Source organism: Micrasema longulum, unplaced genomic scaffold (assembly GCF_059751315.1).
Source record: "Micrasema longulum isolate JH-2025_06_02 unplaced genomic scaffold, ASM5975131v1 h1tg000576l, whole genome shotgun sequence".
NCBI classification, from domain to species: domain Eukaryota; kingdom Metazoa; phylum Arthropoda; class Insecta; order Trichoptera; family Brachycentridae; genus Micrasema; species Micrasema longulum.
In genome coordinates, this window is record NW_028277772.1 from 333,790 (window position 1) to 360,290 (window position 26,501).

General features: G+C 31.3%; 1 protein-coding gene across 5 annotated transcripts in view; it reads left to right on the top strand.

The window, feature by feature from the left end:
- Positions 1-26,501, top strand: part of LOC148280482 (monocarboxylate transporter 14) — a 144,507-nt gene that overhangs the window by 91,459 nt on the left and 26,547 nt on the right. For all 5 annotated transcript variants that reach the window (XM_088228314.1, XM_088228316.1, XM_088228315.1 and 2 more), the window contains exon 4: positions 22,412-22,656. In XM_088228314.1, coding sequence (XP_088084440.1) covers positions 22,412-22,656 — 245 coding nt within the window. The remainder of the gene's footprint in view (positions 1-22,411; positions 22,657-26,501) is intronic.

Below are 26,501 nucleotides of genomic sequence, written 5' to 3' on the forward strand. Positions count from 1 at the left end.
TTCACTTTCAAATTAAGGTTGTAGTCTTATGAAATGTAAGGAAATCAAATGATTTGTCCATTTTAAAACACCGTTCTTTCAAAATCGCGCCATTAAAAAATGAAGTAAAAAAATATTAGACAAAAACAATAATTTTCTAAGGTATTTCTGGTAAAAAATATACTCAAAAGTGTTATGTAATTGAATTATAATCACTTTTCGACCGGCAAATCATTAGAACAAATTTTACCGAACTACTTTGTCTTTATATAAATACCAAAGTGTCTAAGTTTAGTTTAAACTTTAAGAGGAGTAATCTGTCGAAGCCGGTCGCAAAGTAATTACATTTAAGTTTTATAAAACTTTTGAATATATTTTATTAGAAATTTGGTTTACCTTTTATTTTATTTCGTTCTTATTTTATTTACATTTTTTAGATTTTAATTTTAATTGGTACTTTTAATTTTCTTATTATTTATATATTTTTTTGTAGATATGAATTGAAATTTTCGATTTACTTTGTTTTATTTTTTATCTTGTTTTGATTCCATTTATGAGCACACACTATTTATAAATGTGTTTTTTTTTTCTATATTTAAAACATATTTAAATAAATTGCTATTCTTTAATTTTAATTGTATTATTTTAAAAAAAAAAAATTTATTTAAACTATTTTTATCTGGTTTTTTTGAGTTTTTTTCTTCTTAATAATATTTTTCAAAGCATCAAAACAAAATTATATATGTTTATTATTTTATACGTATACATTATTATTTTTGTACTATTTTTATTTGATTATTAATTAAAACTTATGTCTGAGCACCCGATGACGAACTAATGATGAATAGTTTAACGGGACAAAATATGTTTTAATACTTTGTTTTCTTTATAATATTGTAATAATGTGTACATTTTATTGAATAAAGACTCTATGAAATTTTGAGAAATCAGTAAATTTATATACTTTTTATCAGACTACAGCCTTAATTTTAATTTATAAAGTATAATAAAATATTAATTATACGAAATTGTATTATCAGGATCACTGTGTTTGGTGTATAAATAATAAATAGTGCTTCGCGTTTAGTATCGCATTTTATCACGTAAGTATCGGGCGTCCACTGCGAACATAAAAACCTTCATTGAATAGATGTTGGCACAAAGGGTGAGATTTAAGCTCTTCACAATAGTACCATGTCGCAATAAAACTTATTCAACATTTTAGTCTAAATATTTGGTCTAAAAGCTGAATTCAAAAGCATGTATTTAAGATGCGTTTGTTTGCATCATCCTTCAATTATATTAGAATCTATTCACTTAAAGAAATAATTGTAATTGAAAGATTGTAACACCAGTTTTATGTTCATCATTTTCATCATTTCTCTTTCCGCTTCCAGTGGTGCATTGAGCACTGCATCGGTAAACCAAATGCAGTGTATTTCGATCATCTGTTACGTGAAGGTAAGGTAATCATTTTTACGCTTCACGTGTACGTCCAGGAACATTGAAATATTCCAGTCAGCTTTAGTATTCCAATCGATTGTAATGCCACACTTGTACTATTGCTCTACTGTCTTGTTTATTGGAAACGATACAGAGTAGAAAAAAAGTTTCTCAGAACAGGGCAATGAGAGTGGTATTAAAGTGTGTTTATAGGGTCAAAGCACCAACGAATGACCGTTTAAGGTTCACTTTCTAGTGAAATCCACATTAAAGGTATAAATTTCATTATTTAAGCGTTCAAAATAAAAGAAAACAATAAAAACACCTTAGTTTTTCCAAGTACTTTTACTTTTTTATTGAAATTCGAGTATTACAATTATAATTGATATTACTATAAAAAAATAGCAGTATCACCAGTGAATGACCACTACTACCCCAATAAAAATAATACTCAGATTTGGTTACATCATAACATTATAAAACACATTAGAATATGGATATATTCAAAGAATTGCATAAAAAATGGCATCAAATGAAACACTTACCACACCTTTCCTTATAAAAACACTATCAATCTCAGAACAATAACGGGAAGAAGCACTATTACCTTTTGACAACTCACAGTTCAAAACTGATAGATTTGTTTCTTACCAAAAGATGTGTCCGCCTACTGCTTTTGTCATTTGTCATAAAAGTTTTTTGACTGGACACATGTAGCAATTCTGATTATATTGTTTTATTAACCAATGGTCATTTACTGGGGGGTGGTCATTTACTGGTGCTTTGACTCTACTAGGCTTAAATTTATATTAGAGAAATAAAATATCCCGGATATTAAAGAGAATTCAGTTCAATACTCTGACTTTTATTTACAAGTTGAAAAACGGACTGCTTTCTGTGGCTCATTAACAGATGTTTATCGACGTGTTTAAAAAGTCCTTAAACAACTTGGCCGATCACGATGGAACATTATTAATTTGTGCCTGGCCACGTGACAGCGATATAGTGCACGATATACTGTGCGAAAACAATTACAATTTCATAAAACCTTTTTTTTAAACTTGACTTTACTTCTTTATTTTAGTATTTTCATATTTAATTAATATAATAATTCAATGGTGCCAAATAATATGCCAACGGCCGAGAGGAAAAGTTATTATACCTCTATGCAAACAGCGCACTAAATTTGGCAAACGCGCATTTACGGTCGCAGGCCCTACGGCAGCAGAGGTGCGAAACTGTAAGAGTGAAGTGATGTTTCGGAAAAAACTTAAAACCTATTTTTTTTCTAAATCATTTGAATAAATACTTAGCATGTGATGACAAAGTACATTGTTTTTCTCAAATTACAAATTAAAAAAGTTTAAATTAAATTTAATTCTTTATATGATCACTTTGTAAAGCGCCCTTAAGTATATTACGAAAATGGCGCTTTATAAGTTATCCATAATAATAAAAATAACGGTGAAATTATCACACGTCGTAAAACTTAAATATTTTGAGTGATGGCATTTAATATTAGGTGTTGTCTCGCAACAGTTTAAAGTGTGGCAATATTAAAAAATATAATAATCCCGATCGATAAATTTTAATCTAAATTCCATTTGAATGACTAAAACGATAAACAATTACGCTGATTTTTTTTATCGCGTCGGTAATTACCGACAAGTGGGCCATTGTGATTGAGTTGTTTGACACATGTTAAAAAAAATCTAAGGTGAGACCGAGTGGAACTCAAAACGACCTGTGCTACAAAAGTTTAAAAGTGTTAAACGAGTTACCAGAAATGTATCAGGGAAGCTGGGAGCGTCTTTACTTTTCGAGAAAATAATGTTTTGTATATTAGGGATAGGGGGTAATTTATTTATATATTATGTAGATTTGTCGATACATTTTTACTTTGTATATTTTAATTCTTTTATAGTATATAATTTTATAATTATACTAGTAAGTAAATTTAAATTGCTTCGTTTTTTTTCAAACTAAACAAATAAATACAAATAAAATAAATAAATCAAGTTAAAACAATATTTGAATTCAATCAGACAGGCGCCGTGGCGCAGTTGGATAGGCGGACAACTGTGAAACTTGCATAGCGGGTTCGATTTTCGCCAGTTGCAAGAAATATTATTTTCTCAGTTGATCTGGGTGTTGTATTTTCAAATTACTCCTTTCTTTTTCTATATGCTCTCTTTCCCACCCGCTGACAAGCCTCTAAAATAGAGGCTTAGCAAGTTATTCCTTAAAAAATATATATTTTTATTTATATTTATTAATAACAAATTAAAATACAATATTACAACTAAATACATTTTTTTACATTAATCAAATACATATATTTACATTAACGTTTCCCATCACGTAAAAGAAATAAACAATTCTTTTGTACATAATGGGGAGTAACGTCTTACAATAGATTATTTTATTTTAATCAATTATATTTTTAGAATAACATAAATAAATTACAAAAAAGATATTAACGACGTTTTTAATCAGTGTTACATAAAGAAGAATTATAGATGTAATTTTTTACTTCTTTCTTCAATATATTGTATTCCTGACTGTACTTTTTATTATCTTTGTTCATTTCATTGAAAAAATATATATATATATATATATTTTACGTCTACCCTGCTAGGAATCTCAAGAATGGTAGGCGATCCTGCCAACCTCTTCGCGATTAGGCAGGCTTATCTCCGATCGATTTCCTTATTCAGAATTTTTACCGGAGAGCAGCCATCGAGTCAGATACACACGTCCAGGGTTCTGGTTTTATTTGTCAGACGGAATCCTATTCTTCAGCCGCCTGCACACGGTGCGTTTGTTTGCATCATCCTAAAATTCAATTTAAATGATTAATTTAAATAAATCATTGTATTAGGGAAATATCACATACCACGAATGCAGATAAAAATAATGTGAAATAGATTTAGTATATTTATTTGTATTTTGGAAATAAATATGGATATTATGGAAAAACTGTTTCATTCATAATTCAAAAAATTAAATTGTAAAAAAATACGTCTCAACGAAAACGCGACATGTCTGGCCTTGATAATTGTGACGTTAAGATTTGTGACGATAATCTATTAAAATTTAAACGGTCTTAAAAAAAAGGACAAAATTGAACAGTGACGCATTAGGGGCGTGGCCAATAAAATGAACCGTTTTCGCGGGAATTTAAAATAATAAATTTAAAAATATTTTTTGTGCTGTTAATAATTTAAAAAAAACAACTTTTTTACTCGACAGTATTTCGGAGACCCTTATTAATTTATAATTGTAAAAAAGTGATATTACCTAATTGACAGATTCATACACGTGTTTTATTTTCAATGGTCTTTTATTCTTTACTTACGTAATTTATTTCTGAAAACACGATGTGTATGTTTTCCATAATACTTTTCCTATTGTGTAGGCGTTCCGTCGCTTAGCTTTCGTAGAAAACTTTTCTTTCATACTTCGAAAATGGTAGCGCTTTCTGAACTGTGAACTTTAAATAAAATAATATAATCAATAGAACGCTTTGCAAAAAAGCAACTAGAGAATATAAATATACTCGTATAAATTCAAATTTTAATCGTATTCTTTCAAATATAAAGTTAAACCAAGGACAAGAGCTTTTCTTATTTTTGGAGAGGAAAATCATTAAAAAACAAAAAAAAACTAGTATTATTAACATATAAGTTATGTCCGTTTTTTCTCAAATTTAAAAATGAGCACTAAAAGTAAAACAAAATTGTAAATGTTTTACGTCATTCAAAATATTTTTTTTTTCTCTGCAAGATATTGTGTTTGCTTTTTCGATACATCTATTATTTTATTTGATTGCAAGTCTTCGAAATGGAATGTCAAATAGACGGATGCAAACATTTTCTCATTGAAATAATATTTAAACAAAGGTTTAAATATATTTCACTAAAATTAAACTGATTTGATTGAATAAACGTATATTGGAAGATAATAACACACGTTTATTTTTTTTTTCAGCTAATTAATTGTTTGAAAAATAAACGTCGAGTTAATTCTGAAATATAAAAGATTTTTTAAATATCAAACACACTGAATTTTAAAAATTACTAGTGATTCTTTAATTCCCGGGCTCAAAATCGGAGTGCGACGTTCGAACTTCAAACCCCTATAAACCAAAACTTGATTCACATTTGCCCGATAAATCAAAATGTTTTTATAACAATATTTGAGTGTGTCCAAACGTTTGCAGACAAAAGACTGGATGTCACCCCCTCGGGAGTCATTAAGATAAACAAATTACAACAGGGATGAAAATCAACAAATGAAACAATTGAAGAAATATGGATGTTCAAACATAGGCAAAATGGTAAATGTTACACAGTATGTAAAGTGGCCACTTAACCAGCCATTGACAGGTCATAAGCCCTGTAAATGCCTATATTTATACATAAAAAAATTATCGTTTAATGTTTTTCAAAATTGATTTCTTAGTTTTTTTTATCTGATTCAAAGTATTTCTAATACCAAATTATCATTTTTAATCGATAATTTTTGTAACTCGTAATAATTTTTTTTATATAGTTTATCTTTACTTTCTAGACTTTCTTGATTTGTAAGTTAATAATATTGTTTTAAATGCTCTATATTACTTATAATTATACTTACATGTATGTATATTTAACTGTATTTGTAACTAATATGTAAACGGCACTAAGTGCCGTTTATTTCAATAAAATAAAATAAAATTTCCGTATTCTCCATCCCTGTTGTAATTTGTTATTGTTTTTATTACCTTTAAAAAGCACTTAATTTTTTAAATGTTACTAATTTACTAGAAAGGCTATAATGTTATCTCAGAAATAATATTATATACGTTACAAGTTACTACGTAGTTTTTCACGTGTGACCGGTTTCGTTGATATATTGTGATGTGACAAACATGCCTCCTTAATTTAGATGGAAGTTTCCGTCTGAAGAGGTCCGAAGGCCGACAGGACAGGGTGATTGGGCGGCAAATTCTAAATTACTTTTCAGCGTAGGGCTTCGTCCATCCCCTGACGAGGAGGAAGACCTTCGCAGAAGTGAAAAAAAATGTATTTTAAGATTTTGTCATCAACTGGATTGATATAACAAAATACTTTGCTGGAAAAAAGAAACATATGTCCACAACTAATATCCTTATGTATAAGTTTTTTATAACATTATATTTCCTGTATTAATTGAATTAACGTTTCCTTTGCAAAACTCCACATTATAATTCTAATATTTTGATTGAACGCTGTAAATAAAAAAGTTAACAAAGTATCAAAGAATGAATTAATAAATTCTACTCATTTAATAATAGTTATAAATGTTTCTTATTTTGAGAATAATTTACGGAGTGTCTCACTTATTAAGTGTAAAAAGAAACAAACCATTACACCGTTTCCCCGTACGGGTAGGCAGAGAGGATAAAACGCCATGTCACTCTTTGCATACTTACCTAGCTTCCTCTATATTTTTTTTTTATTTTATTAATTTTTCACGCCCATGAGGATTACGTACATAGACATTTTATAAAACATGTGTACATTAACGAGATAAAATGAAAAATAAAAAAAAAATAACAAATAAGAGAAAGTACAGTATTTAGAGATACAGTAAGTATATAAAATGTAAAGAAATTGAGTATGCAGTAAAATAGAGAAACTGTTGCATAAGACATAAAAAATCGAATAACTTAAAGAAATACAGTGTAAAAAATTTGCAACAGCTAATAATACATTCATGCATCTTTTCATGCATGGGCGCCGATTCAAATAAAATGTCAAATTTATTTTTCATGTCCCTAATATTAAGGAACTTTTACTTGAACATTAAGGATTCAAAAGTTCTTGTTGTTTAACAATATATTATAATGTTTATTTGGTTGTGTAATTAAACTTTTATCTTGGCAATTGATATCTTAATCACATATTATTAGTAAAAGAAACGATTCATTTCTTATTTCATATTTATTATTTGTTTATTTATTGACGGACCTTTACAGTCCACTTTAACAATGGTAAATACAATTTCTTATAATAAATACAAGTACTGATCAAATAAAATAACTAAATTAAATTAAAGTTACTAAAAATAATAAAAATTACTACTTCAAGACAAGATCCAGTCTATCTTAGTGTTTTTTTAAATCTACAAAGACTCACACCAAAAAAGTACAGATCTTGTCTCGAGTTTACAATACGACACAATCGGGACATTGGTGCATGCAAGCCATAGTTTGTGCTGTGTTGATCGGGGAACAGCACATTATTATTTCGCAACCGGCGGATCGGAACATTGAATGCCACTTGTTCCAGTAACGATGGTACATCAATTAAACCTTACAGTAAAGTAAACATAAATATGGAGTCAATGTTATTTCTACGTTTTTGTAGACTTGAGATTTTTAACATTGACTCCATGGTACATGGTTCGATCACTTTTGTGTCAAAATGCAATTACTGTAAAATTTAATGAAATAAATCTGAGATAAATATTTACAAGAGGCAGATTACCTAATCGTTTTCCAACGTCTCGATTCAATGCTCACGTGAGTCAATAGATTGTGAAAATTGATTTTTTGTTTCATTTCTAAACAAAATAATAATTTTGCGCGATTTTTTATTTTATGTTGACAGGCGCCGTGGCGCAGTTGGTTAGACGGCCAACTGTGAAACTGGCGTCGCAGGTTCGATTCCCGCCAGTTGCAAGAAAAACACCCAAGAAAGGTTTTTTTCTCAATTGGTCTGGGTGTTGTAATGCATTTTTCATTGCGTCCTTCTATATCCACTCTATCCCACCTGCTGACTAGTCTCAAGGCTTAACGGGTTATTCATTAAAAAAAAAGATTTTGGAAACAAAAGGTTTGTGTATTGAGAGGAGTAGGAAAAAATATCTGGTTTCCAAGAATAAGAGGGTGTGTGTTATAATAAACCGTTTAACTTCTAAAACATACATAATATCTATGTTACTTCAGTTATGATTTATATAAAAAAATAAATTATGTTGATTTCTCTTATTATTTGACGTCCCAATGAAACCTTTGTCCTGATTTAAACTCACACAGTGCAACGCCGTTAATCAAAAAAAATCTTCCACAGCCGTACTGACAATCAATGTGAAAATAGGGTGGCAAATGGTTTACCGATTGATATACCTAAATAACTTCATAGGAGCTGAACTTGCCTCGATAGGGTAGAAGTCGATAAGTTCTGTGAAAGAAAAATGTTTTCTTTTCTTACAATATTTGAAATTGGGCGAGTATTTTATTTCCATTCCTGCTCATAAAACCACAGTGGTAAAAGTAATATCATTGATGTTGGCCCAGTAAAACGTAACGATAAAAAATGTCGTCTGCTGCCAGGGACTGTAAAATCAATATTGCAGTATTACGTTAATATTAAGTTATAGAAAAATATGGCCATAATCAAAACATAAAATGTAAGAAAAACATTTCTATTACAATATATTTCTGAAAAAACATTATGAAATTGCCTTTTTTGTTACTATATATCCCCATTCCAGAACGTCCCGACGAAACCCTAGCGAAATATGGCAAACCTATACTTAACTAATAATGTTATCACAATGAATTTTTGACTTCAAGTATTTTTCAAACTTCTAACTATTTGCATTTTACTATGATTTTTTATTCTTATAGTTATAGTTAGTTTATACAAAATTTATGTACTTATGTTATTTTTGTAAAAGCCCCTTGGACGCGAACGTGTATAATAAATAAAAAAAAATACATAAAATGTGCGAAAAACCGAATGTAATTTGATACAGAGAGAGATATGCCAAGTCGGTTCGAGGAGTGTTAGAAGAGCTAGGAATGTTAATCAAAATATAAGTCTCGGAAATGTTTAGCCATTTCCAGTTATCAAAGGGCTGATGTTTAGACATTTCCAGTCATTAAAGAGCTGATGTTTAGCCATTTCCAGTTATTAAAGGGCTGATGTTTAGCCATTTCCAGTTATTAAAGGGCTGATGTTTAGCCATTTCCAGTTATTAAGTGCTGATTTTCTTTGTGCATCCCCGTTCCCGACAAAATCTCCCTACTTCACCAGTTTTCAATGCTTTAGAGAAAATAATTTATTTTTCAAAATATATGTATGTTAAAAGAATAAAATTAATGAAATTAATTAAAAATTGGAATCTGTTTAGTTATACAAATCATCACAGGACTTATAAAATAATAAATTACATCCAAAATTGCCTTTACGTTCGACGGGTTGAACTATTCACATTTAGACCAATACTTGTGTCGTTGATATGCAAACTGTAAAACAAACAAAAAATAGATTCAAACATCATAAATACATCTATAAACAAATAATTTAAATTGTTATTTATATATTTTTATAAATAGAGAATATATTAAACTAATATGTTCTTATCAGGTACGCCGTTAATACCTACGTGTCTATTATTGTCACTTAAAGTGCAAAAGTGTGGTGTATGAATTTTATTACTTCCTATTTTCTCTTTAAAAAACAATTAGTTTATCTTTAACTTAATCTTTTTTATTACTAAAGTTTATTTAATTAAGCCACACACTTAATTTATATAATTTTTGAAAGATAGTGGAGTTATATAATTGAGGATATATATATTATGAAGCATGTTAGCAATGCTTACTTACAAATTGTATGTATTTTATGTATCCATGTTAAACTTCGAAATGAAATAAAAATAAAGAATAAATGTTAAAATATCAATTTTCAAAATATTATCCGAATTTATACCTATTGACAAGCGTAATTAAAAATTATTCCTTCATTTTACTAACTACTTAACAAAATTACAAAAACAGAGACATAATAACGAGTAATTAGTAATAAGTCTCGCATTAAAATAAGCAATTTTGCATAATAAACTTTGTATTGACGATAAAAAGTACAAATGCTTGCGATTGTTCGTAATTTTCATGAAAGCTCTTAATTTTATGAAATAATATACCGAAAATTGCTTTAATTTCTAACATCAAAATATCATGTTTTATTGCAGCTCTGTTCATAATTATGATTACTCGCTGAGCTAAAAATAAATCGTAAAATTATGCATAAAATTATTTATGAATTAAATTTTTTGTACATTGACAAGCTGCCAAACGGCAATTTCTTCCCACCATCCAATAAAATAAATTAATTTTAGTTTTAATAAAATTAATTATTTTGCATAATAAACTAACAAAAACCACCAACATGATTTATTTTCTTAGACTGAACAATTTACTCATTAGTTACTAAAACATTTAAGATTTCTGCCCACGATATTATTGTACAAAACTTTGTTATTTGTTTATCAACGGTTAATTCAAAACAATCGATAGTTTGTAATATTGAATAATTCAAAACAATCGATAGTTTGTAATAAGAAAAGTGCTTTCTTTAACATAACTACCTACATATATTCATGTATTGCATGTTTTTCTTTTTGACGTAGAGTTTCAATTACATTTAATGAGAAAACTGCGCTATAAATACTATTTCTTGTTTTTTCCAGATTAGTGTTCCAATTCGCATTAAGTGGTTTTACGTAAATCGTTTCAATCTGTTACTACTTAATACTTCCTAGTCTAGGCTTAATTAAATGTGCACAGATTATACAAATGGTTAATTGAACCCAGGATGTGAGAGGTTTAATTTTATGCTTTTATGCTCTTTAAAAAATACGTGTTTGCGTACAAAAATTCAAATAAGTGGGCACTCGTTTATTATTGTGGTACGTTTTTTGAAAGGCCCTATAAATAAAAGGGATTAAGAGTTTCTGAATAAATAAATAAAATAACCAATAAAATAAAGTAAATTGTACACCACAGGGATCGCCTAACTTTTATTCACTCTTTTAAAAAAAAACTTTAATGGACTCCTTTCTGACTTTTTTTGAAAAGAAAAGAATATTTCTAACAAACAAACCATCACGCCGTTTTTGCAGAGAAGATAGAACGCCATATTACCATATCTTTGAATACAGACCTCGCTTCCTCTACATTCATACATCTTCTCATTCGCACGCACGCCGATTATTCCTACTTTTGACATGTCCATCTTCAAGTATTTGATGGAATTGATCGTGCCATGTCTTTCTCGGCCTTCTTCGTTTTCTGCATCCATCAACATTCTCATAGTAGATCCTTTTAGCCGTTCTTTAGTTGTCCATTCGTTTTACATGTCCAAACCAACGCAGAATCCCTTTCTTGATTCTGTCGATAATGATCTCAGCTTTACACAATTCATGGATCTCGACATTTGTGCACCTATCATACATCGTTTTACCACACATTTGCCTGAGGGATCGCATTTCGACAGCATTTAACCTACTTTCATCATTATTTTTCTGATTCCATATTTCGCTCCCATACATTAGAGCTGGCACTAGAACTCCATTGTGAAATGCTAGTTTAGCCTCCTGCGATATTTCTACAATATTGAGTATCATATTTTTCGTATTATTTCGTCTCTAAATTTTTAACCAATTTATTGTGTATTTCAATTTGTTGCAACAGAGAAGGAAAACATTTTTGAGAAGGGAATATGAAAGTCTAGGCATTAACAGGGCTTATGACATGTCATTGGCTGTTTTAAGTGGACATTTTACACACTGTGTAACATTCACCATTCTGTCTATGTTTGAACATCCACATTTCCTCAACTCTTCCATCTGTTGACTTTTGTGAAGTAAAAGAACTGAAACCTTTATCATGTGGGGAAGATTCATCCGGCTGAACCAATTTACCTACTGGGCAACGCCTGAAAACAATTTTCCAATTTTTATATTTCTTCCTTTACCAGGTACTTAGTTCAACAATGTTTTGTCTTTAGATTTTAATTTTAATTTTATAATTAGTTACGTTTATACTTCAAAATGAGAAATAAGAATATTATAATACTAATTGAAACATTAAATTATTAATAAATTTATTTACTAAATTATTTAATTAAATATTATTAATACCATATAAATGTAATATGATTTTTAAATTTTGAATTGAATCATAAAATAATGAATAAATAAAAATAAAAAATGTATTAAATTGCTTATCAGTATTGTATTTGCTTTATTTATTTTATGTACTTTTTATATTGATGTGTGTGTCATAACATTAATAAACTATGTATGTACATATATAATTTAAATTAATGTAAATAAAAATCCCGACTTAACACGGAAATTTTTATCAAATTGGGACATGAAAATGGAAAATGATATCATAATGTAATTGTATACTCGTATGTCAAAAAACCAAATTTAATATTCTCTGCATTGATACTCGTCTATGGATTCAAACCATCAAAATTTATTTTAATTACACACATTCTTTAATGAGTAAAAAAAACAAATAAATATCTTTAAAGTGGATGTAAAAAATAAATTAGTAGCATAAAGTTTAAAGGCTTTAGTCTTGGTGTCACCCGCCACGTATTAAATATCCTTTACACGTGGATAAAACAATATTGTTCTGTCCCAGAATCCAACCGAATTGTTTGACCGACGTTTACACAGAAATTCATAGGACGAGGCATTGTTCCGAGACATTGCCGATTTGCTCGATGTGTGCTTGTCACTCCCGCACATTTTTTCTGCATTAAAAAAATTATTTGTATTATTTAGTTCGTTCTTTAACAATTGGAGTACATCTTGGTATAAAATAAATAACGTTTTTTGCTCGCTCGTAATAACCGTCGTCGTGTATTCATTCTCGCAGCGCTCACGTGTGAACTGCGGTTGAATTTCCGTTTTGTCCCAGCATTCTGTCCTGGGCGGTCGAGGCTGTTCACGGAGTTGGGACAAGATAATATTGTCCTACGTATTGTATTGTCTACGTGTAAACGGTACTTAAAGCTCGCTCATGTTTTGCAGCAAATTACACAGAATTATTCCTAGCCACCGAGTGAGGCGTTTGGTAATTCTATTGTTTACCCAAAAACAAAGCGAGCTTATCACCCCCTAAAGTGCTCGTGTTCAGCTCACTCCCGGCCCCGCGGTTTGGGTGTTTTGGGTAATTTTTACGAAAACAACCACGGGCGATCTCCGAGTGTAAATTTAGAATTTTTGTTTACACTTACCCCAGATACATAATATATGGTGAATTGCGTTTTAATGGAGTATCTTTTTAGGATAAATAATAATTATTGACATTGACGTATTAATTAATACACATAGACATGCCCTGAACCCTAAAAAATGATGACACTTAACTCATGGCCAAACGCTCAGTCATGCCCAACGCGTATTTAGACGTTATTCGACCGCCAACCAGGTGTGACGTTTATAATCGAAACCAAAATACCTGCTTGTGTCATGAAAGCGTGTAAAAATCTTTTGGATAAACATTGTTAAAGGATTGTATAACTTTTTATTTGGAAATATTTGTTCTTGAGTGATCAACCAAACTCATAACATTTAATATTAAATATAAATATTATTTTTTCTAATAAATAAATGCATCACCCGTGACTAATTTTATTACCAACTTACGAAACTGCCGTTTTTGTGATAGTTAATTTTACAAATGAAATTATTGAATATTAGCGCTATCATAAACACTAAAAGAATATTTAAGAACTCTCTTATACGTACAGTATGTTAAATCCGATATTCTTCCCAAGTTAAAATACCATATTGTAGCTGTTGGTTATCCAAATACAGAATCAAAACAAATTCTAATCAGTCTGAGCTCTATATTGTAAATTAAATTTGATTGATACGCAAGAACCCGAACCAACGGATTATTTCAAATTCGAAATTCCCAAAGGTCATCCAAAAATATCACCCGTTGATTTTCCTTCATATTTTTTTCTATTGGATTCCCATTTTTTCCTCTTTTAACCTCCCACAACTCACAAGGGGAAGAGGTACCGACATTGCTACTTTTACCTAAGTGGAACAGTGCCTACTAAGTAAAAGCCTGGATAGGTAAAAATACTTCGCATAAATTAATATTTATTCGTCACACAAAATGACTTTCGAATAATAGCAGGTAGAGATTTTCATTGGTGCGCATAATAAATTGGAACAAAAGGTTTTCTTAAGTCTTAAATTTTTCGTTACTGTTATTTATTTTTTGTAATCCTTTTCACATCCATATTTTCGTATTTTGTATTCTCCTTCTGTTATGAATTTTTAGTATCTACCTACGTACGTTATCTACACTAGCGGCATTAATTGTGAAAACTTTTCGTTAAATTGTAAATTAATTGCAAACATAACCGAAAATGTATATTTTTGTACAGTAAATTTATACATTTTCGTTTCTTAATTACTCTATGACATATTAGCATGCTTATGATCGCACGTAACATCAAAATTTACGAAAATGTTAAGCAGATTGAAAATGGGGCCTTATTCTGTACTCAATTCGTTTCGTAAATTCATTCATATCGTATGGGAAGGAACGAGAGCGAAATAAGGTGGATATAATATGATGAATGAACGAACTTACTACACACAGTTGTGAGAGAATGAGCCTCCAGTAACACAAACCTGTGGCCAGAATAGTTTATTGCATATTTTCGGTAAAATGTTCGACATTAAATTTGGTAAAACTGTTTATTTCTAATATTTTGAGGGAAATCCCTTGGATTTAATTACAGCCTCGATGAATCGAGGCATTGTGTTCACCAAACACCGAAGATCTTCGAGTATGATAACCTTGAACCGCGAATGGATGATGGCCTCGATCAATTCCCTTTTATTGCTTGGATTCCGACGCGACGTCATTTTTAATTTCAACCTCAAATTTTCAATGGGATTAAGATTAGGACTACTGCCAGGCCGGGCAGAACAGTTATACGATGGTCACTGAACCACTTGTGTTTGCTTTGTGCGGCGCGACATGGCGCACCAACCTGCTGACAGATGCACTACTCAAGCAATGAAAGTTGAACAGCATGTCGCTCTCACATGAGTCTTCCTTAACGTATTACTATAAAATATGGCTTGTTGCTTTTCACTTCATCAAAGAGGTCAAAAGCAACGTCGTATGGGGTGAATGAAAAAATTAAGAGTTATTCTGGTGAATCTGAGTAATTCTAAATGAAGATTTATTCTGGGTTTTGGCATACAAACCTTATTGTGAATCGTGTAAATAGATTCACCTTTGCGTTTTAAAAATAATTTTATGATAGCAGATGGTAAATGAATTCTCCAAACTGACAATATGAGATAGGGAAGTAGCCAACAATCTATTAGAAATGTACGCAGACCAGAGAAAATCAACATGTAATAACACTGACCAACCTGGTGATGAGTCTTCTTCTTTGTCGGCGATCAGCTCACGCTGTCGGGGAAATTATTGATCAGGAACATTGCAGGTACACAATTTCGTCTGGAGGCGGCAGATGATGATGAACGGCAATGGATTGATGATACATTTGCGGCGTTGTGCGAGTTGAGGCGAAGTTATAACGGATAACACGGCGAATAGGGGATAGTACTTTTATCAGTTCAAAAAGCGAAGAGAAGCGCGCGGGCCAAGCAGTGTAGCCAAACCAAAAATGTCCCGTCAGGCGTAGCAACCTCACAAAACCAACATTAGCCAGTATCTACTTATATAAGATTATTCTGGCTAAAACTGTCGGCTCAACCAGTAATTTTGTAACCCATGTTATATATTGTCGTACCCTTTAAAACTGCTGCATGCCTATAATTGAAATATGCATTGTAAATGAATAATAATAAATTTTTAATCAAGAGTAACAATTTTCTATGTAATAAAACATTTTTGCCAGCACTTTGTTTTCTCTTTGATTTATTTATCTTGATAATATATCTTGATAATTCAAATCAACACGTCGTTGAATTTTTTTCAATTAAAAAAAATATATATATTTATTTTTTTGTCTTTTTACAATATACATAAGAGGTCAAACAGAGTATTAAAAAATAAAGGATAATTACATAGCAATGAAATACATGTTAATGGTAAAAATAGTGCACAAAAAAATCCCACGAGGGTATGGCCTGTTCGTAGGTATACTAGAAAATGTTAATGAATTTTTGCTCGTATAATAAATAGACAGTAATAATATTTTTGTGTAATACAAGAAAGAGAAAATAAAATATTCCGTAGAAAATTATATTGTATTTTTTTATAGTAAATCAAAAAGGAAATAAAAAATACAAAAAAAAAACATTCCTTAGCATTAAAGAGCGACAAAATATATTATGGAAAAAAGAGTTCATATCTTTAGTTTAAATCCAGGATAGTGCGTGTTAATTCAATCGATTTATTGTACCCAATGAATTAAACACACTACTATAAAATGATATTTATTTTAAAGTGTACTTAGTAATTACTGTCATATGATCGCTTACTGGAGGTGTTTGTACAATAATACACGTACTGCTGAAGTAACGTAAAAGCGTATAATTAAATCCGCGGCCATCTTTGGATCCAAACAACGGCTAGTAATTACTGTCATATGATCGCTTACTGGAGGTGTTTGTACAATAATACACGTACTGCTGAAGTAACGTAAAAGCGTATAATTAAATCCGCGGCCATCTTTGGATCCAAACAACGGCTAGTAATTACTGTCATATGATCGCTTACTGGAGGTGTTTGTACAATAATACACGTACTGCTGAAGTAACGTAAAAGCGTATAATTAAATCCGCGGCCATCTTTGGATCCAAACAACGGCTAGTAATTACTGTCATATAATCGCTTACTGGAGGTGTTTGTACAATAATACACGTACTGCTGAAGTAACGTAAAAGCGTATAATTAAATCCGCGGCCATCTTTGGATCCAAACAACGGCTAGTAATTACTGTCATATGATCGCTTACTGGAGGTGTTTGTACAATAATACACGTACTGCTGAAGTAACGTAAAAGCGTATAATTAAATCCGCGGCCATCTTTGGATCCAAACAACGGCTAGTAATTACTGTCATATGATCGCTTACTGGAGGTGTTTGTACAATAATACACGTACTGCTGAAGTTACGTAAAAGCGTATAATTAAATCCGCGGCCATCTTTGGATCCAAACAACGGCTAGTAATTACTGTCATATGATCGCTTACTGGAGGTGTTTGTACAATAATACACGTACTGCTGAAGTTACGTAAAAGCGTATAATTAAATCCGCGGCCATCTTTGGATCCAAACAACGGCTAGTAATTACTGTCATATGATCGCTTACTGGAGGTGTTTGTACAATAATACACGTACTGCTGAAGTTACGTAAAAGCGTATAATTAAATCCGCGGCCATCTTTGGATCCAAACAACGGCTAGTAATTACTGTCATATGATCGCTTACTGGAGGTGTTTGTACAATAATACACGTACTGCTGAAGTTACGTAAAAGCGTATAATTAAATCCGCGGCCATCTTTGGATCCAAACAACGGCTAGTAATTACTGTCATATGATCGCTTACTGGAGGTGTTTGTACAATAATACACGTACTGCTGAAGTTACGTAAAAGCGTATAATTAAATCCGCGGCCATCTTTGGATCCAAACAACGGCTAGTAATTACTGTCATATGATCGCTTACTGGAGGTGTTTGTACAATAATACACGTACTGCTGAAGTTACGTAAAAGCGTATAATTAAATCCGCGGCCATCTTTGGATCCAAACAACGGCTAGTAATTACTGTCATATGATCGCTTACTGGAGGTGTTTGTACAATAATACACGTACTGCTGAAGTTACGTAAAAGCGTATAATTAAATCCGCGGCCATCTTTGGATCCAAACAACGGCTAGTAATTACTGTCATATGATCGCTTACTGGAGGTGTTTGTACAATAATACACGTACTGCTGAAGTTACGTAAAAGCGTATAATTAAATCCGCGGCCATCTTTGGATCCAAACAACGGCTACAGTTGCCACGGAAACACCTGGCTGTTTAACCCCCCTCTCCCTTTAGGGAAAATAATACACTCAGCGCTATAAAGACGTATTTTTATAAAAATAAAATAAACTAGCCAATGGCAGGTCATAAGCCTTGTAAATGCCTGGACTTCCATATTACCTTCTCTAAAATGTTTTCCATTCCTGTTGTAATTTGTTAATCTTAGCGACTCCCTAGGGCGTGAAATCCAGTCTTTTGTCTACAAATATTTGGAGAAACTCAAAATATTGTAATGAAACCTGAAGAGAAGAAGATGAAACTGGTCCAAGAAGTTTATTTATGTATTTATTTGACACTTATATACATATAAAATAAATATACATATAAGGGCGGGCAAATTGCCTTAAGACAACTTCTTCCTACCTACCCAAACCGTTCTGCCCATGTTTCAACATCCACATTTCCTCAACTCTTCCATCTGTTGACTTTTGTGAAGTAAAAGAGCTGAAACCTTTATCACGCGGGTGAGATTCATCCGGCTGAACCAAATCACCTACTAGGCAACGCCTGAAAACAATTTTCCAATTTTAATGTGAATGTTGCACATGGCCATAAGCCCTGTAAATGCCTAGACTTTCATATTCCTTTTTTCAAAAATGTTTTCCCTCTCTGTTGAAATAAATTGAAATATGAATAACTCTCTAGGGAGGAAATCCAGCTAGTCTGCAAGCATTTAGACATACTCAAACACTGTTGAATTGGAAAATTGTTTTCAGGCGTTGGCAGATGAATCTCTTCACGGCAATAAAGGTTTCAGCTCTTTAACTTCATTAAAACTAACAGACAAAGAATGAAATAAATATGGATGTTTAAACATAGGTAAAATGGTGAATATTGTACAGTGTGTAAAGTGGCCACTTAAACCAGCCAAAAAGAGGTCATAAGCCCTGTAAATGCCTGGACTTCTCCTATTGTTCTCCATTTCTGTTGTAATTTGTAAAAAATAAAATACTTCTTGAATTAGTTATTTCTTTGCAACCAATTTTCACGCTTATTTTATAATTGATTATAATCATTTTATATTTGGTTTCCGGCGGTACGTCACTATTGCGCGATTACAACAATAAAGTACGGCATTTGTTGTCTACACTTGACTGTCAATATTTACAGAACTTCACGAGCGGGTAAACGTCAAAAGTCTCTTCTTAAATTGGCTGCAGAATATGTATCTATTATATACTATCTATCTATGTATATGTTCGTCTGTTTATACTTCTATACTAATATTATAAATGCAAAAGTTTGTTTGTTTGTTTTTGTGTCCGTCACGTCTCAACGGAGAGACCAATTGACTTGATGTTTTACACAGATATAGCCGAAGAAACAGGACGTAAAATAGGCTACTTACGTTTCATTCTAAAAAGATATTAAAATAAACTATACAATAATGGAATGTAGTAACAATGAGTAACATTGAAAATGAATTGGCGTTAAGGTAAAAAGAGTAAATTTGAATTTCATTCTTTAAATTTCTATAATTGACTTGCTTTATCTATGGTTTGTTTGGTTCATTTTCGTTTTGGTTTTGAAGTAGGATTTTCGATTTGTGAACAGAATAACGATGCTACGTCAATATAGACTAACGGATTATCGTATTTATTTCATAGCGATAGTTGGAAGACCAAGCTACTTTCAATCCCTATAAAATACATATATCATTCCATCGGAAAAATTCTTACTGATAAACGGTAAAACTGATTAGTAACCTAAATAATTTCTTCTTAATACCACGTGAACGAAGCCTCGGGGAAAAGCTAGTCTTGTATAAACGAGAGCGAAACATTAAAACATAAATTTTAGATCACGTAAAACAAATTGAAAGAATAATAAAAGTAGGCAGCTTAGCAAATCGCACTTGGAACACCTTAGAATGAAACATAAAGTGATAAAAATTACTTTTTCACATTTATTAGAGTAAGAATCCACGCATTCTCCTCTTGATGCGAAGATTTTCTTTACATTTTGTATGATAACCAAATTGCCTTTTTATGACTTCGAGCGTTAAAATATTAAAATTAAGCGCTCTTTTTGGATTTCCTGGTAGCTTTGTTAAAACAAGATTCACAAATTGCTATTTATGTATTGTAAAAAAAAACAAGAGTAACTACCAGACACAATCACAATACTACCACATACAGAGTTGAAACAAGAATAGGCCAACCCCAAACAATAGACTAAAAATGTACAATGACTGAGACAGCCCCAATAGGCCCCGAGCCTTACTGTGGGTTGTCCAAATGTGCTTCTCGTAACGAGCTCAGGCCATGGGTTAAGGAGCAGAGCGTAATGCTTTTGCAAAAAGTACCTGGTTAGCTCCATGCGAAGGAACTGATGAAAGAGTACTCGCAAAGGTCTGCCTTCGACCTAATAAAGCTTAGCCGAAATCAAGTGAGGGAATCACTAGAGCCCTCACGTGGCTCTGCAGATTGAACAAACACCTTGCTAGAATGAACCTTCCCAAAGCTTTTAGATGTAGGTTCTGCCGTGAAAATGAGGGAACCACTGGTTCAACCTAAGAATGTTAAACAGCTTGTCCCCTACCTAATAGCCCGATACTTTAAGGATCTGGGCTTGGAGGGGGAGATTTAGCAAAATGAGAACTCTCGCCTTCCACACAGTACCCAGGCTCTTTATATAACTATTCACTGGGACCCGTCACTATAGATCTTCACAGGTCACAATGACGTCAGGACTACAATGACTTTTCTCACAATATTAAAGCAGCGACTGTACAGAAATTAAAACATGAACTAATAATATGATTTGAAACCAACAAACTTGCCTGAAAATGTATGATAAAAACCGCAAGGTTTCTTTATTAAGTAATAAATAAATAAAAAATAACACGTTTTCAATGGGATGTTGTGTATTAGATTTAAATATGATTATTTCATTTGAAAACCTGTATTTGAGCGATCGATTGAACCTGTTTAAATTTGTTTTGAAGACCACAAATTAATGTGCTTCATAACACATGTCTATATTATTTTTTATTGTTACACAGACTCGTTTTCCCATTGAAGTATTTTATTCTTTGATGTTAGTACATACTATACAAACGTATTACATCTGATATTAAATGAAATAACAACAACAAGTATCCAGAGGTAACATTATTGATCCTTTTAAGTATTTATTTATAGTTTATTATATCGAATCCGGTTGGCTGGGCGGCTGTGCTACATAATTATTGCGGGTGCTTCTCAAAAGCCGGAATGAGGAAGTTCTGCGTTATTATTTTTATATTTATATTTGTTAATAGACTATCAAACATAGCCTCTGTGTGACTATCATCAATATCATTTTTTCTTGTTTTTGTCGGAATTCACCCATTAATAGGGCAATTTGCTAGCTGAAAACGGAATATTCGCTTGCTTATTGATAAAGATTCATGCAAAATTATTTATAACACAATTATTGATCCACACATTAACTGCTTTAGCGGCGTATTATTTTTATCAAACCAAGAAAATTTAAATTAGCTAACTGGTATATTACAAAACAAAGCTTTAAGAATCATTTTGGAAAAAAACCGATACACAAGCATAAATTTGATGTTAAAAGATTTAAAAGTATTAGCAGACGAGTATAAGCGAAGAATTTTTTCAATACGATGATGTTTGTGTTTAATATTTTTTTTATTTTTTAAACTTTGAATTTTGGAAAAAAATGACTAAAGCCAACATGCAAAGGTTAAAGATATAACGCGTACAAACATTCTGCAATCGTTCTAACTTATCAAGCAGTTCAGAATTAGCATCTGGGTAACAGACATCTGCATAATCAAGGAGTGGGAGTAGTAAGCTCTGGAGTAATGTATGCTTAACATTGATTGGCAAGAAATTCTGCAATCTTTTAAGTGCAAACTGCTATAAAGTTTGCGACTAACTTCGTTAACCTGATTGTGCCACTCTTAATGCTTATTAATGAAAATTCCTAAGTTTTTGAAGGAAGTCATGAAAGGAATATCTGTGCCATTTATTTTGAAAAGGAGGAGTGTGGGAATATCCACTTAAGAATATATTTTTTTTACTACCAGCATGTACAATTTGGGTTAAACAGTCCGTTAAGTCATGCAGACTACAATTGTCAAATAAATAATTTATTTTTCGTTCCAGGTATTGGTTTCGGAATGATCTATCTCCCGGCTGTGGTCGCAGTGGGCTATTACTTCGAGACCAAGCGTTCTTTGGCTACAGGAATAGCCGTGTGTGGCTCCGGAGTGGGCACATTCGCCTTTGCGCCTCTTGCTTCAGCTCTTCTGGATATGTTTGGCTGGAGGGGAGCCAACCTGATCTTGGCTGGTCTGATCCTCAACTGTGCTGTGTTCGGGGCTCTCATGCGACCTCTGGTGTACCCCAAGGTAACACAACTATTTCTATCTATATTTTTTTTCAGGAACAATAGCAAATAATTGGACACATTCGTACATACATAAATAACACGCATCTTCTTTCCATATATAATTCTTCTGTACGTGTGATGTCACTGACTTTAACTCCTCTTAAACGGCTTTACCAATTTACGTGCAGTTTTCAGAGAAATGTAGATCTTTGCACCGCGCGTGTTCGTAGATATTAAAATCTTAAATCTAATATGTAAAAAAGAAGTTAGGAGCATAAATGTTTTATTCATAGATCTACCAGAGTTGCATTTGAGTAGACTGCATGTAGAAAAAAACGGAAGCATGTTTTTTTTGCGTATAAAAAAAGTTCTTTTTTGAATGTTTACAAACAGCATTTGTTTTTTGTGAATCTCAATCAGATTCTTTCCTTACCTTATAATTTCTACCCATTTTATTTCTTTTTACTGGATTTTTGGTAATTCTAAAATAACATTCAATACATTTGAGAAAATCGTATTCCTACATAAGTGCACCCCTGTTGGTGAGAAGAGTAAAGTTTGACATTTGCAAAAAGAATTTCGTATTTGAAAAATATTTATTTTATGTTTTGGAACTTAACCATAAACAAGTACCTAAGTACCCACTTAAATTCAATATTTGAAAATTAATAATTCATCACACTTACAAAAAAAATATGTATATGGCTGGTGATATTGTTTTTTTTATATTTTGCTTTGGACATAAGCAAATCACCCAATGACGAAACGAAAAGATTGAAATGTCGAACTCAATGTCAAATATATATATATATATAGTTTATCGAAAATTCGAATATCAATAATACGTTTGGTGAGCCAGCTCATAGCAGGCAAGCCAACGTTTAGGCAGGACAACAAGTCTGCTAGTATAACATATTTCTAGATCCGTCATCCTTTATAATTGAAAACACGAATGGATAAAGGTGCTATAAGACAAAAACAAAAAGAAGAGAAATAAAACTTTGGTACAATAATTGATACAATAACACCTTCATTCGCTCTCCAAATCGGTGTTCTGCAACTTTTTATGGTGTAGTTGGCTTTATGTGAAAGGGCTGTAGATAAAATCTTCATTTATGTAAAAAAGTACATTTTTAAAAGTTTGCCTTTTAACGCCTTCATACACTCATATCTCCAATTGTTATCAGCATGCGATGTTTTACAAACAATAAATTAATGAAAATAAAAAAGTTTATAAGTTAAAAAAACTAGTTGAATGTTTTTGTCATACAAGAAAATTGAAAAAAAAAACAAATCAGCGGTTTTAAAATGAATTGATAATAAATTATGTAGGCAGACATATATATAAAAAAATATTTTTGAAATCCCTAAAGATATTTCCTAAAATGTGTGTATTTTTCGCTTTGTTAGCGAACAAACATAGCACATAGGTTCGCATTCCAAATAGCAGCACTAAAAACTGCTTATTATTCATTCCTAATTTTGGAAACACTAATTATACGTTTTATAATACTTTGGACAGTATCCAAAAGAATGGTAATTTGGAATGTATTTTTTTTTTTATTTTTTCTTTACAAAATTATTTATTAGTTTATATTATTCCCCTTCCTGCATTCAGTGGTGCACAGGGCATTGCATTGTTAAACTAAATGCAGCGTATTTCGATCATCTGTTCCATGAAGATAAGGTGATAAGTCCAACGCTTCAGATACCACAGGAACAATGAAATAATGCCGTTTAAACAACCTTTAATAAAAATATTTAAGTCTACCTTGCCAGGTATCGAATCCAGGACTTGAAGAATGGTAGGCAAACTCGCCATCACTACACAATGAGGCGGACTTATCTCGACTATAGTCTATCTTTAGACCGTAGTTATCCCATGAATTTGAAAAATATGTCACCGAGCTGTGAATAATTTTTTTTTTTTTAAATACAGTGAAAAAAAAAATGCCGTACAAATTCACGGCATGGTGACACATTCGTCGAAATTTATGAGCTTACTTGGGCAATTGTAAATACTATCTCACTCGAGTAATTTTAACCGCTAAAACGAAGGTAATAAAACTAGGAATAAACTTTTCAACGGTAAGTCGTAGCGACGAGAAATTTAGAATCAACATGTTAATAGCAAAATGTAGATAAACCATAATGTTTTTACATGAAAGTTTTTACTGACTTCTTCAGTAAAAAATCTAAAATTTCAACGGTAAGTCGTAGCAAATTAAAATTTAGAATCAACATTTAAAATGGCATTGCTGGATAGTGCTGATTTCAAGCCAATTTTCGTTTCGGACTTTTTGGCGTGAAAAATAACTTTTCAACAAATTAACCTGTATTGGGTGTGCGCATATTTTGTTAATTAAAAAAAATGATTTTATTTTGTACTAGTTCAGTATGTATATATACATACATGTAATTTTTAAACTTTTTCAATTTTCTTTCCCAGATTGCAAAATGTAAACATTATTTTGAATTTATTTCCATGCCTAGTATTCTGTTTATTTTGTTATTTTCAAGTATTTTTCATACCCTTTTTAATTTGTAGTATTTCATAATTTTAATTTTTCTGCTGTTGTAAATAATATCATAGTTTAAAATGTAAAAACGTCTTTAAATAAATTTGTTATCTGTATGTCCCTAAATGAGTTTTTTTTAAAAAAAACTCCTTGGGAATATTGTATATAATTATGTATAATATGTTTTCAATTTATTAATAAAAAAAAAAATAAAAAAAACACATTATCGGTTAATTGTAGCGTCGACTTTGTTAAATTTAAAAATAGACCACTATTTCACGATTAAATTACATAGCATACCAAATTAAAATAACAGGGCAATATTTTTAAAACGAATTAAAACTATCTCTCTGTTTTGTTTGAGATTTGTGTTTTGTTTAATGTTAAATAAACACCCGTTGTTTAAATACTCGTAAACTAAAACAAGTGTTTACTTTTGAAATCCTAATCAATAAATAACTTCACAATGAGCTTTTTTTGCAGAAAAACAGTAATACCCTTTTAAAAAAGTCAAATACAGTAAATGTGCATTTAAAAAACTACACTGAATGAGTATTAGAAAAAAATACTAGAAAAGCTTGATACCTTTTTTTGCATTACAAAGAGTTAGAAGTAGCTGATAAATATTTTTTTGCTTATGAATTGGGCAGCAATGATTTTTTCCTGCAAATTTGCAGTACTGTTAGTATTATTTTGGACTGTTACAACAGGGTTATACAGGATTGCGTAACATAAATTTGAATCCTAGAATATAAAAAAAATGTAGTTGTGACACTCGAAAAACTGATCTAAGGCGTTGATTTTCGCAAAATCCACAAAAGTGCCAATATCTCGAAAACTCGTGATTTTTCTGAGGTCATAATAATATTTATGAACGTATTCTGGTGAGTCGTAAACTGGCATATCAGCCCTCGAAGCGAATACGCTGAGTTTTGGAAAACCTTGTGTATATTTTTTTCAAATTAGGTAATACAGTGTAGATACCAGTGGTGAGCGGTGATTTTTTTATAGGTAATCTACAAAAAAATGTTGATTAATTTATACTTACATATAAGAAATATAATTATGAACGGCTATTTTTTCTGTGGTTCTGTGAAAATCAACTCAAACAAAAATTATTATTAACTTCGCGATAAACGTAACTTTGTTCTACACTATGTTAATAAAACGCTTGGACAAAAGTTTATTAACAAATACCCCAATGGCATTCAGCAGATATTTCCATTATGATTGATATGTCAACACTGAGCACTGGCCGATTCCTTTTAAAATTAATAATGCAAAACACGGCCATTTCGAATGCCACATTTCTTATGTGATACATAATATGTCAACAATATCACAT